The sequence below is a fragment of the Brienomyrus brachyistius genome, chromosome 1 (assembly GCF_023856365.1).
Source record: "Brienomyrus brachyistius isolate T26 chromosome 1, BBRACH_0.4, whole genome shotgun sequence".
Lineage (NCBI taxonomy): Eukaryota > Metazoa > Chordata > Actinopteri > Osteoglossiformes > Mormyridae > Brienomyrus > Brienomyrus brachyistius.
Window position 1 is genome coordinate 54999267 of NC_064533.1, and position 13157 is coordinate 55012423.

Genomic DNA, 13157 nt, shown 5'->3' on the forward strand with positions numbered 1-13157 from the left:
CTGTATATGTGCCTAAAAAATCATTTTGTAAAAGGGGGATGGTTCCCCTTTAATCAGTATTAATTAAAGAGTACAGGCCTCAGCACAGACAGCTCAGCACAGACAGCTCAGCCTGCAGATGGCAGAGAAGAAGGCAAGATGCCGAAGAGATTATGAGGAGCTTCTGGCATTCACTCACTCCATCGTCAACCTCAGAGGAGTGCATCTGACACGGATCAGACAGGGCCGAGATCTGGGGCCTGGTCCAAACACCTGGGAGGATGGGGGGGAGCGGTGAGTCAGAGGCTGGAGTGAGAAAGACACCAGAGGGGGGGGGAGTGCAACTCACACACACACACACACACACACAGACTCACCATGGAAAAAAGCACCAGTCATGGAAAGGAGGTCAGCTTTATTCAGCACCTCGCCAACATCTGCTACCAATTACAGCAGCTTGCTGGCGCACTCTCAAGGGCAAATTGAGTTAGGGCGGGTGGCTGAAGCGCGCTCCAGGCTGTCCTGTGTGCAGCAGCTGCCAGGTATCTCTGGGCCTGCGTGATAAGCGGAGGACAATAGCACCTGTTCTCCGCTGTCAGCTGTCAAGAGAAGCCCAGCAGAAACTGCAGGGGGCGGTGTGGTCAAGGAGCTGATCTCTTTCCCACCATGACTCTTAAATGCTCCAGAGAAGTCAGCATTCGAACAGGAAGCCAGCTGACTTGGCATTTAAATCAGGCACTAAATAAAATGCTTTCTAAAACCTGAATGGAGCTGGTTGTTTAGCAAAGGAACAGCACAAATCCTCTGCATTACCCTGCATGTCTACAGAGTCTAACTCCAGTTCACATTTACACCTCATCAGCAGATCCTCTCCCACAATGTTTCCACAGCCACCACACCACCCGCTGTCCTTTTTCCTCATTACAGCTGTAAAAGACAGAGTGGCTGAGAGCCGCACCCAGGGCAGCCTCACACAGTCCAAGGTCCGAGCTGGCTTTCAGCTCTCAAACCTTGCCCTAAATGGCCGACATAAAGCATTCCCCAATGCTCCCAAGTGTTTTCATGGCCTTGCAGTCATTTTATCTACAGGGTGGCAAAGAATCCCTTTTACAAAGTAATCGGGTACTTAATTACAGCCAATTACCAACATATTTGGGCTTTTTATAGAGCTGTCAGGAGTTGGGAGAAATTACACATGTGACTTCTAGCACAGCAGCAGAGACATGCATGTGGCAGGCCTGATGTTAGCCTTTGCGGGCCACACAGGGAAGGAGACTCTCATCTCATGAAAGCCACTGGGGGAACAAGCAAGATGCAGCGAGCCACTGCCTAGAGATTTCAGGTGGGAATCTGAACTGCGTATGATACTGATTAACTCAGATCTCAGAAGTGGGGCGGCTTCAGCCACGCAGCAGGTCGGGACTTGCGGAAAGGCAGGAATGCGGCATGTGGGCCTAACACAGATGATACTCCTGACAATGCTCCTGATAGGGGTGCTGTCCTTCCTCTGCTCCCACAGAGATGAATTTCCCTTCAATAAAGTTATTAGTAAAACAGAAAAATGTGCTGATGCCAAGAGCCAATACCCACAACAGAAAAAGTCTTTAACAAAAAAAGAATCAGATCACACAAAAAACCAACGTGCAATATTCCAGACCGACATTTTAAGGTTGATTACTTTTGCCCCTTTTACTGTCACTAAACACTAAATACTTAAATGTTAGAATGCATGTTAGAATGACATATTAAAATGAATGAACGTGTTATAAAACTTTCATTTAAAATTTGTTCCAAAGTGATGTGTTCTGATTAAAAGTAACTGAACCAGTAAAAGTAACTTGTTGTTCCAGGAACTCCCTGACACTGCTTTATCCATTTAAAAAAATGATGTAATTTTGCATAAAAAGAACTTCTAAGTGCATAAAATATACTTACAAGAAACTGGCAATTTGGTTTGCCAACCAGCAGGTGGCACTGTTTTTTTACCACGTTGTCTGTAAGGAAAACAACACAGCGTGTTTACACTCTGTCTCATGTATCCAGGGGCACCGTAAGGTGGGGGGAAGTGAGGATGATTCCAAGGGTCCCTGAATGACAGGGGGCCTAGAAAATTTTAAAAATAAATAAATTGGTCTGGACCGGAGGGGCCCAATATGATATGCCTTCACGGAGCCCAAAATCTCTAGCATCACCACTGTATGTATCCCACATAATGAAGTTAGTTCATTGGTTTTGCATTTTGGTATCTAATACAGGAGATTACAACCCAAATAGAAATATCGGTGTAGTGGAATCAGAAGAATTGATTGATACTTGCATACACAAGGGAAAAAGTCATTTTGTACGCATTAAGTGTTACACAGAGCACAGAGATGTGATGCTGAGAAGGTAAAAAACTCCAGAGAAGGCAGGAAAGAGCTGTGAAGGATCTGCACATGTGCAAACGCAGGGGAATCAAATCAGCCGTGACAGAACGACAAACAGAATATTAAGAGTAAAAAGCTGGCAGCCTGTCTGCTGTTTGGCTGGGCATTGTGCTTAAGCTCCCCCCCACAACATCTCCAGCCTGACATTTGGCCGGGCACAATACTTAAGCCCCGCCCCCACATTATCTCCTGTCTGCTGTTTGGCCGGGCACAATACTTAAGCCCCGCCCCCACATTATCTCCTGTCTGCTGTTTGGCCGGGCACAATACTTAATCCCTGCCCCCACAGTAACTTCTGTCTGAGGTTTGGCCAGGCACAGTGGTTAAGCCCCGCCCCCACATTATCCTCCGTTGCTGGTTCCATTCTAGTCCAGCCAGGTCTTCTAAAAACTGTTAGCAATGGCAGCAGGGTGTGAGGCTGAACATCAGTTTATCTAAGAGCGATTTATTAGTTTGGAAAGCGGTATCAGGTGAAAGACCTCCTCTGAAGTTTATCTGAAATATCTGAAGTTTTATCCACTGTCACCAACCGTACTGGGCTTGACGAGACACGTTAGACCACTGGTGAAAACACCATTACGATGGTGCCTTGAAGGGGTCTAATATGCCGAACAGAGACTGCTTGTGATTTGCATTATCGTTTTCCCAGGCTGCTCCTTAAAATCCTTCAAAGTCAAATTCATTGTGCTCATGTGGAATGAAATGAGATTAAAGAATATGTAACAGAAGCATCACTGTTCACAGTTGCTGCACATAAAATGGCAAAAACAGCTTGGTGAGCCTACTGGTGAGTTTATACACCGCCATATTGTACTGAACTTCATGAAGGATAAAAGCAGGAGCCAGTCAAACGTCATGGTAACTACACGAGAATGCGACTTGAAACAGAGCAATAAGCCGCCCCAGACGTACCAGCATGTCTGTGGCATTGTCTCAACCCCCTATCTGCAGGTCTGTGATGTGTAGCCCTCAGCCTGTCTCCTCGGGACATGTCAAGAAAGTGTCACTTTGAGATGCCGCCAGTGTCACCAAAGAAACACCTCGTGTAAACAAGTGACAAGCCTCTGATAAGTTTCCCCACAGCTAAAGTGCTGACAGTCCACTTGTGCGAGAGTCAGAGACAGGACAGGATACCAGAGCAAATCTGTGTTTCCTTAACACAGACGATGATGCAAGCATACAAATTTTGGCGCAAAAAACCAAAGGGTCTCTATAGGGGGGGTTACAACATGTTACATTAAAACAACAAAAGTCATTATACAGCCAATCAACAATAATGAGTTCAGCAATATACATAGCAGCATAGTAAAAGCCCCCCTATACCTCTCAGCTACAGGATAAAATTGCAACCCCCCCACCCCCCCCCCCCCCCAAAAGTGCATAACTGGGAATTAGGGACAGTATTATAACAGGATTTAAAGCAAATAAACAGATAATTAGTGGATAGCAGTGGTATGCACAAAATGATAAATGCAAGAGATAAATGAATAATAAATGAATGAATAAAAACAATACCAGGGCTGTAAGATCATTAAATGAACCCTTCCATCCATCCATCCATCCATCCAGCCATTCATACACCCTTTGCAGCTGCAGCCTTGCCTGTTGCTCTAATGCTCAGCCTTGTTTTGTTTTCTAGCTACAGATGACCTTTCATTTGACTGATGCGGTGAATCAGAGGTACAGATCTGCCCCCCACGCACCCAGCCTCACAAAACCCCATCACTTCATCAAATTTTGTGCTAATGCTGTTTTGCCACTGTGATTTAATCACTGAGAGGCACGCATCATTTTCCATAGCCACAAACATCACAGAAATTGATTTAAGCAGACAACAGGGGGAGGGGGTGGTCATATGGAGCTGCCCACTCACACAGAAGTCTGTCACCCAGGAAAGTGTCTCCTGACTGAGTGACGTAAGATGGTGGAGTCTTGTGATATATGTTTACATTTATTTATTTACCAGACGCATTTGTCCAAAGTGACATACATTTTGAGAAAGAAAACGGGGTCAGGGAGTCTGTGGAACAACTGGAGTTTAAGGATCTTGCTCTGGGACTCAATGGTAAAATCACTCAGTCAACCCAGGGACACAGGCACATCAGCCTAACCCACTGACTCACACACTGCCCTGATGTGGTGCTGAACATTGTCTGAAATGTGCCTCTGAAGTTCAGTGCAGGGGCCAGGTGACTGTCAGCATGGGATTTGGGTCTACAGTTCAGGCTGAGGGCCCAGCCTCATATCCCAATGAGTGACAACATCACGTACGCTGGTGGAAAAAGCAGATGCTGGGGGTTTGATACATGGTGACATACATCATTCATATGCTCCGTCCTCCATCTCTTTTGTGATATGAGATCCAAGAGGCAGTCCGGCCATACATGTGCATGCTTCATGTAATAAGCTAAGCTCACAATTGGTCACAAGTGACTGGCTTTAGAAGTAGCATGACATTTCATGGCAATTAGTGTTCTTATGTTTATGTAAAAAATATACATACCTTCTACCTACATACCTGTCTGTAGTCTTGGCATACAAGAGATTAGCAATGTGTTGAATATAGAGGAAACAAAACAAGGTCTCGTATGAACTTTCCTTGATGTATTTTTACACATAGAGGTTATGAGAAGGCTGAGGACAGGCTACTGTCTATCTTTCAAGACTGATTCAAGTTTTTAAAGAGGCCCTTTGCTGTACCTTGCTTGCCTGACTCACACCTGCCTAGAAAAGGAAAAAAATAGTTCATGAAATAGTAGCCCCTTTCTGGATTCCCTGCATCGCTTTACTCTGCCCCCTGAGGCCCTCTCATACAACGCCTGGCCGGTTAAGTTTCCTCCCCGGACCTGGCACTGTAGGTATGGGGTATACTTCCTGCCCCTCTGATTCACGATCCACCAATGGGATAACAGTGCCGTCAACCAGGATAGGAGCTCCACGCAAAACATGACAGCGTGGGTGGCTCTATACCGGTCTTCTGTGGCAGGACACAAATGGATGGTGGAGAAATTTTAGTCCAGCAAAGCCCTTGCCGTGTATCAGGAAATTATCATCTTTAATGCATCTTCAATTACACCTTCTTACCAGATCAGACTCAGTTCTGCAAATAGAGATCAGCCTTTTCCCACTTTTAAGTGTGTAAAACTACAGTAGATATGGCAAAATCGTATAGTGTGACAGGTGGTAGCACCAAATCAGAGAAACAATGAAGCTGAGGGAGCAGCTTCCTCACAGATCCCCTGATTCACCACATGGAAGAATTTTACTTATCAGTTAATTACGCTAATCAATGGCGATGGTTGTAATAATGAATTTGAAGGTTGATTATGAGGTCTTGGTTTTGTCTACATAGAGGCGTGGGTTTGCATTCTTGAAAGCCTTGTGAACTATTGCCTTTTCTGCCTGATAAACCTGTGGAGCCAGTAAACAGGGTGTGGGGGTAGCGGGGAGGGTACCAGAGAGGCTCAGTAGAAATAGTGAGATGTATAAATGCACAGCATTCCAGAACTCCTACAGCTATTGTTCATCCTGTCCCAGAATCAGCCAAATAGCCTTTACAGCTTCTCAAAAAGGAAAGCAGCTTCCTTGACATACCACCTGAGGCAGGAGTCATTATTGCCAATGTGATCTAAAAAGCTTTTCCTGAACACCACAAAGAGATGACCTGCAGAATGCGGGCATCTCCAGCTGGACCTCTGTCAGCTCATGTATGCCACACAACCTACACATAATCATTCCTGTGTGATGTTATCAGTACAGCTACTGGTAGCTACAGCTGTTTATGCTGGTCCAAAGTCATGAAACTCATTTTCAACCCTTTTAACGGGCATCCCCTATTTAAAGCAAAGATTCACAAACAGGGGGGTGCGGGTGAGTGGCTCAGTGAGCTAGGCCACTGATTTGGGTACTGTGTTCAGCGGAGTAGCCCCCCCCCCCCCCCCCCCAAAAAAAAAAAAAAAAAAAAAAAAAAAGTTTCCTGGAATTTCCTGGAAACTGAGGAAAACTCAACTTACTAAAAATCTGTGACTGCAATGAAAAAACTAAAAACTCTTGTATTTTGCTTTGTTACTTATGGTTATGGTTAGCGCTGGGTAGGGGTTAAGGTTGTCAAAGTTACCCTTAGCATTTTTTTTCCCATAGAAATGAATGAATGAATGAAGATATTTTTACCTGTCGTGTATCTCTAATATCTCTATTTCTGTGTGTGTGTGTGTGTGTCTGCGTCTGTGTGTGTGTGTGTCTGCGTCCGTGTGTGTCTGCGTCCGTGTGTGCCCCCACAATGTGATAAAAACCTGTTATTTTGATGTTATGAGGACTATTTTTGGTCCCCACAGGGGGAAATTCATCCATCCATCCATCCATCCATTTTCCAAACCGCTTATCCTACTGGGTCGCGGGGGGTCCGGAGCCTATCCCGGAAGCAATGGACACGAGGCAGGGAACAACCCAGAATGGGGGGCCAGCCCATCGCAGGGCACACCATTCACTCTCACATGCACTCCTATGGGCAATTTAGTAACTCCAATTAGCTTCAGCATGTTTTTGGACTGTGGGGGGGAAACCGGAGTACCCGGAGGAAACCCCACAACGACATGGGGAGAATATGCAAACTCCACACTCATGTGACCCAGGCGGAGACTCGAACCCGGGTCCCAGAGGTGTTAGGCAACAGTGCTAACCACTGCACCACTATGGTGCCCGGGGGAAATTCAATTTTATAAAAATCTACAATAATAAAAATTAAAATTTCGAAAGTATTTTGTTTGGTTACTTACGGTTAACGATAGGGCTGGGTAGGGGTTAAGGTTGTCATTGTTGGGATCAGGGTAATGCCTATAGAAATGAATGGACAGCCCCCACACAGATAGCTGTGACACAGATGAGTGTGTGTGTGTGTATGGGTATGTGTGTGTTAAAAGAAGCACAAGAAGGGATATGAAAAAGCAAACACATTCCAACACACCTGTACTATTCCTTTTTCAAACGCTGATTAGAGTTTCATTTCACACGTTCGCGCACTTATGCCCTTTCACTCAGGATTGCTGTGTTCACCCTTTTCTGTCTGTATTTGTTTTTTATCAAACAATGGAGCACATACAGTGCTGCAGCCCTCCTCCCTCACCAATGGTTTAGGGTGATGTCTGCGGTGTGATTGACAGTGCAGTGCCCTGGCGTGGTCCGGCATATCGTGCTCTTCCCTCCGCACATTTCATGCTTATAAGAACGGGATCCAACACTGCAGATATGGAAGACCAGAAAATCAGCTGTCTAAATATACATAAAGTGAAAGCGTGTCCGCAATGTAACAGCATTTTTTTTGTTTTTGTTTTTTTTCTTTCCTGGCCGTCTGGTTGTTAAGGGAGAGACTAAATTCACAATTAGAAGGCATGACCTGCGGGGACAAGTGATGGCCAAAAAAACTGAAAGACAGAAAAAGGCAGAAGTGACATCGCAGAGAGAGCAAATGGCCTTCAACATGACCGGCTATTCGGCACTGCACCTCCAGAGTCCTCACCCCAAATGATGAATATGCATTGGACACAGGTTGTGATACAGGCAGAGGGAGCGTCCACCTCTCTGTACACAGACAACTGTGTCCATGACAAATTGCTTGACTGAGAAAAAAACTATGCAGGTTGAACCCTGTATCAGCATAACTTTGCTCGTTACAGCCACAATTTCATCAGACCATCTCTATTATGAGGCATCAAAGCAATGTTGAATAAGCCGTACTGTTTATAGAGCCAAGCCCAGCGAGAATGGGGGGGGGGGCAGCTTTTGTCTGGGGCCGACCTGCAAACTGCAGCTTTGATGTGTATCAACAAAGGCCTGTTTTCCTCATTACCCATCATCCAGTGCAGCCACTGTGAACCTCCTTCCTCTGTGAGGCATACACTCCATCTTTACAATGGAGTTAAAATAAGGCTGAGGTCCATACCGGAAGTGCTGAATATATACAGGTAGGGAAGGGCCAAGTGGTCGGGTCCTTCTCTGCTGCTGTGCCTGTGAGTGAGGTTCTTATCCCACACTGCATCTGTAAACACACAATTGTATAAATAAGTAAGATGTCACACTGAAAGTAGCCCAGAGGAATGTAAAAATCACGAGATAAATCAACATCACTACCAAGACCATAATTATAATATATATTGGGGGGGGGGGCTCATCCTCATCACCCACCCACTCACCCACCCTCAATATCCAGCTGTGCTCACAATGACTTGATCATTACAGTTTATTAGGCAAACTATGACAACAGGTAGTTCAACAGCAAAGTTAAAAAACATTGTACTTGTATCTTTGACTGAAAAGTGTCATATATTTGGTGTTTTAGATTAGCGTACCAACTAAAAGCCTGATTAAGTATTAGTTGGTTGGTCTTTGTTTCCTATAGGATATTTCAGATCAGTCAGATGATTAAAAAAACATAATGACAGGCATGACCTATCACCACCCTATCTTTTAATTTCCCTGGGGTTAAACTGTTCCTCTTTGATTAGTCATGTTATCCAAATATCCATCTTCAAACCACTCATCCTGGAGCCTCTCCCAGGCAGCCTGGATGAAGTGTGTGTCCACACAGCACACACACACACACACCATCCAATTAGAGGAAATCAGAAAAACAAAAAAAAAAATTCTCTAACAGTCTTTGCATTGCTATAGTTTATTGTTATTTATTATTTAATGTTACTGTTTATTAATGTCTAAATCTATCTATCTATCTATCTATCTATCTATCTATCTATCTATCTATCTATCTATCTATCTATCCCTGATGGTGTCATGCGACCTATTATTGGTTTAGCATATGTTGGTGTACCATAAGATAATTTGGATTAAAAAACAATCAAATAAGTAATAGTTTATTTTTTTAACCAATGTCAAGTAGTTTTGCATCAAAAAAGAAGAAAAACAGGCGCCTTGAATGGCGTTCAAACAAGCGGCCGTCGGAGGGAGCCGTAAGCTCAGCGCAGGCCATCCTGTCTTGGTCCGCCTTAAAAAGGCGCTATATCGCCGGGCTACCTGGAGCACCGTGCGCGCTCCGGCAGCTCCTTTGGGCTGGTCCAAGTCCCGGGCGGAGTCACTGAAGGGGCAGTGCGATGTGAAGAGAAAAAAAATTGAAAGGAAAGGAAAGAAAATTAGCTCTGCTCACGCCATTGCCGTCTGAGGCGGTACAGGAAACTTTTTTTGGTTTTATTTTTGGGCTTTTTTTCACCAGCCGGACAGATCGGGGTGTGCCAGCGTGCGGGACGGACGGGGGGTCTCGCGCTGACACTTGGGGTCGCGGGACGATCTGCATGTCGCCGGGGCCGCTGTCAATTCCTCTGGCTATTTATTTAATACAGTCAAGGCAAGCGCTGAACGGGAAGGGAAAGGGAAGAAGGCTCGCTGGATATATTTTCTAAAGGCTTTTTTATTATAGTTTTTATTTTACGACGCAAAGCCATCATGTTGGGGACCGGAGAGAAATATGCAAGCAAAAAGCGAAAGAAGCCCGTACAGAAAAGGTGAGGCCATCATACTGTCCCGTATTTCCCAGCTTTGGGGTAAATGCAGAGGTGTTTACTGCGCCCTTTAATCGCGTCAGTCCCTCTGCACGCAAAGTACGTCTCACTTTAATATCAGTATATGCCTAAGCTCTTGTTGGCCTCATAAGTTTATTTGTACATACACCAAAACTGTACCCTAAAACTTGTTACCCGTACTTATATGTCTACATGTTTTTTATTATTATTTATTGATAGCACACTTCTCGTTTCTTCAATTTTTATTTGTATTGAGTTTGTGCATTTTTGTTTTGACGATATGTTTCAGGTGTACACTTCATGCCACCAGATGTATCAAAACAAATTCGTTGTACTTTTGTACTTAGCGAATGAATGTATTTTGAAAGTAACGTTGCGTCGTTGTAACCGGCATCATTCGTGCCTTAAACCGGAGTTTAATTATGTATTCACGCTGTTCAGGCACATTTTAAGAGTTTCTGGAACAGAACGTTTCCATTTGAAACACTGATTATTTTGGGCTTTTATGTGTTATTCGTGTTTATGTATTATAACGTCCCATTAAAGACGCTGATGGGCAGTTAATATGTTGTTTTCGATGGTAATATAAAGCGATCGATAATACGACAGTCGCTGCTGAAATTACACATATATATGTATAATAATCATTCTCGGCGTCTATTTGCATGCGTATAATGACACATAATTTGTGCAGCCCATACATACCTAACGCGTGAGTAAGCCACTGTCGTTTTATTTCTTTATATTTATTGTCGTGGTACTGCTACTATGGCTTTGCTTGTTTTCCTGCTTTTGCCCCCTCAGTACAGGCTGGGAAAAGCGCTCCTACATTAATCACAATCAAGCCGAGAGGGAGAGAGGGAGCCGGCAGCTTGTCACGCAATGGCCCGGTCGGGGTGGGCTGGGGGCGGGGGGCAACAGCCCGGCTATCGCACTGTAATCTGATATACGTTTTTTCCCTCTCCTCATGAGAACACACTTTTTCTTTTTTTGCGTTCTTTCTTCTTTTTTTAAAAAAAAAAATTGACATATTTTAAGTCACGCAAGCGGTGGCTTCAGTCCTCAGGACTTTTAACATACTTTTATTCTCATCGTGCATATATCTTGATGATATTTTTATTTTTATCACAGTTTTGTATGTGTTGTACACTGTGCGTTTACATTTGCTTTTTTCGGCCCTTCGTGTCTTTTTTTATATGCACTTTTGACTTGCTGTTATCTCCAACTTCGGGAGAGGGGTTGCGTTTGTACCTTTTAATATTTTACCAACACTATTTTTGATTATGACGCACATAGATAGTAAAAAGTATATTGTTAATAATTATGAACTAGTTGTCAGCAGCAAATTAAGTAGTGCAGTTTTCAACTGGAAAATAATGAATTTTAGATTTTATTAACACTACAACAGCAACTGCAAAAAAGTATTTGGAAACCAGAGACTAATCTTTAAGGAGACAGACAGGTTTTATTCCTGCACTACGGATGCTTACCCCCAACATTTTAAGGGGGTTAATGTTTTGAACTACAGAGTGATGGAAATCTTGAGGATCGTGTGAAAGTTTGGAGCACTGGTACCTATGTCGCATTGCAGTTTGCATAAAAATATTCTGCTTTTAATGTTCAGTTCAGACAAAAAACATTTGCCATACTTTCTGTAGCACAGCTGAAAAAATTTGTTGAGTCAATCAAAGCACAATTAACAAATGTTGAGTGCAATTCATGAATTCAGTTCTGTTTTCTGTTTTTGGAGAGTGGGGGAGGGGCCGGGGGGGCACATTCCTCCTATGTTTAGCCGCTTTCCAACTATCAAGTCTGACGGGTGTTCGGTACTCCATGAATCCCTCCCACTGTCTTCTCCTGTACTGGGAAATAACTTACTGTCCTGTAGAGTAGTAGGTGGACACCTGGTTTATTAAAGTATTGTGAAAGCTTTTCACCTATAATGTTCAGGAGTTGAACAGGCAGCATGACTGTGATTGGCCCAGGTGCTTAGTCGCCTTTTATGTGATGTTTCGCACAGTCAGGGAGTCCAGCATAGCACTCCTATGATGGCCGCCCGCATTCTTGCATTGTCTCTGATCAAACTGGCTTCCGTGGTCTCTGTCATGCACAGCTGGACACTCTTGTACTTCATCCTGGACATCACAGCCATCAGTCAATGTCCTGATCTTTAAACTGCCATCGACTTTGCGATCAGTATGTGACAGATAATCCCATTTACGGAAAGTAAGAACGCCTCTCAAATTCATCTCTGAAATCAATTTGTGTGAGTCAGAGCAGCCCACCAACAACACAGAGTTGTCTCACTTGCAGAATTACTGCACTAATGTGTATTAAATTTACCTGCAATTGTAACAAAAATGTATGTGGCAATTAGTTGTGGTTGCATGTTACAGCACAATTACCATGGTAATTGTCCTGTATGAAATAATGTATTTATTAGATTATCCTCTGAGTAGTTACATTGTTTTGAGATTGTTTCCGGATTCGGCTATGTGAAAATATGTCCCAGTATTTTCCTGACCAAGACTAATTCATGTAGTGGGAAGGGAAGATGGAGTGAGTCTGTGTGTTTTTCTTCATGGAGGAGTTGAGCTGCTGGATTTAATGAATGTGGCTGCCTGGGATTTCTATTTAAGCTCTTATCTTTCCTAAAATGTAGTGGATAAATACATTGATGACCAGGTCATCGGTGGGTTGGAAGTCATGTGACGTGTAAAATGAACTGGCATTAAGTGAGAAAAGCGCACGGATTAAGGCTTTGCTCCCACAGGCCTGCATCGCCACTCAGTGTGTGATTAAATGAACTGCGTTTAAGCCATCATGGTACTTGTTAGTACACATGTCCCGTTTCATGCTGAAATGCTGCATCATTAATCACTCTCTTTTTCCACAACACCATCTTCAGTGAAGCCCATGGGCATTGCTAGACCCCTTTTACTGGTGCATGTGCCCCAGTATTTATGCACTGTGCCCCAGTAAAATCTCACATTCACCTTTCAGAAATCATATTGGTAATAGGGGGTGGTAGGCCTGTACCCCAAGTAGAGCTTTATGTCTAATAACGCTCCTGGTGAAGCACGTTCTGAATCTGAGGCCGTCATATCAATATTTTCGAAAATTCACTTATGCTTTGACTGATTAGTAAATCCATGTCAAGGTAAAGGATTGTCAGCAGAGGCTAAAGAACTGGCATTTTCATAATAGTAATATGGAATTTCTC

At 43.8% G+C, this 13157-nt stretch overlaps 2 protein-coding genes across 3 annotated transcripts in view; one reads left to right on the forward strand and one right to left on the reverse strand.

Annotated features, from left to right (window-relative positions):
- LOC125723039 (signal transducer and activator of transcription 4-like) overlaps positions 1–13157 on the reverse strand; it is a 340474-nt gene that overhangs the window by 168042 nt on the left and 159275 nt on the right. The gene's annotated exons all lie outside the window — the stretch shown is intronic.
- The window catches only part of LOC125722244 (aryl hydrocarbon receptor-like), a 41590-nt gene continuing 37891 nt past the window's right edge, over positions 9459–13157 (forward strand). Inside the window, exon 1 of the mRNA XM_048998471.1 lies at positions 9459–9916. Within this exon, the coding sequence (XP_048854428.1) occupies positions 9858–9916 (59 nt within the window). The 5' untranslated portion in view covers positions 9459–9857. The remainder of the gene's footprint in view (positions 9917–13157) is intronic.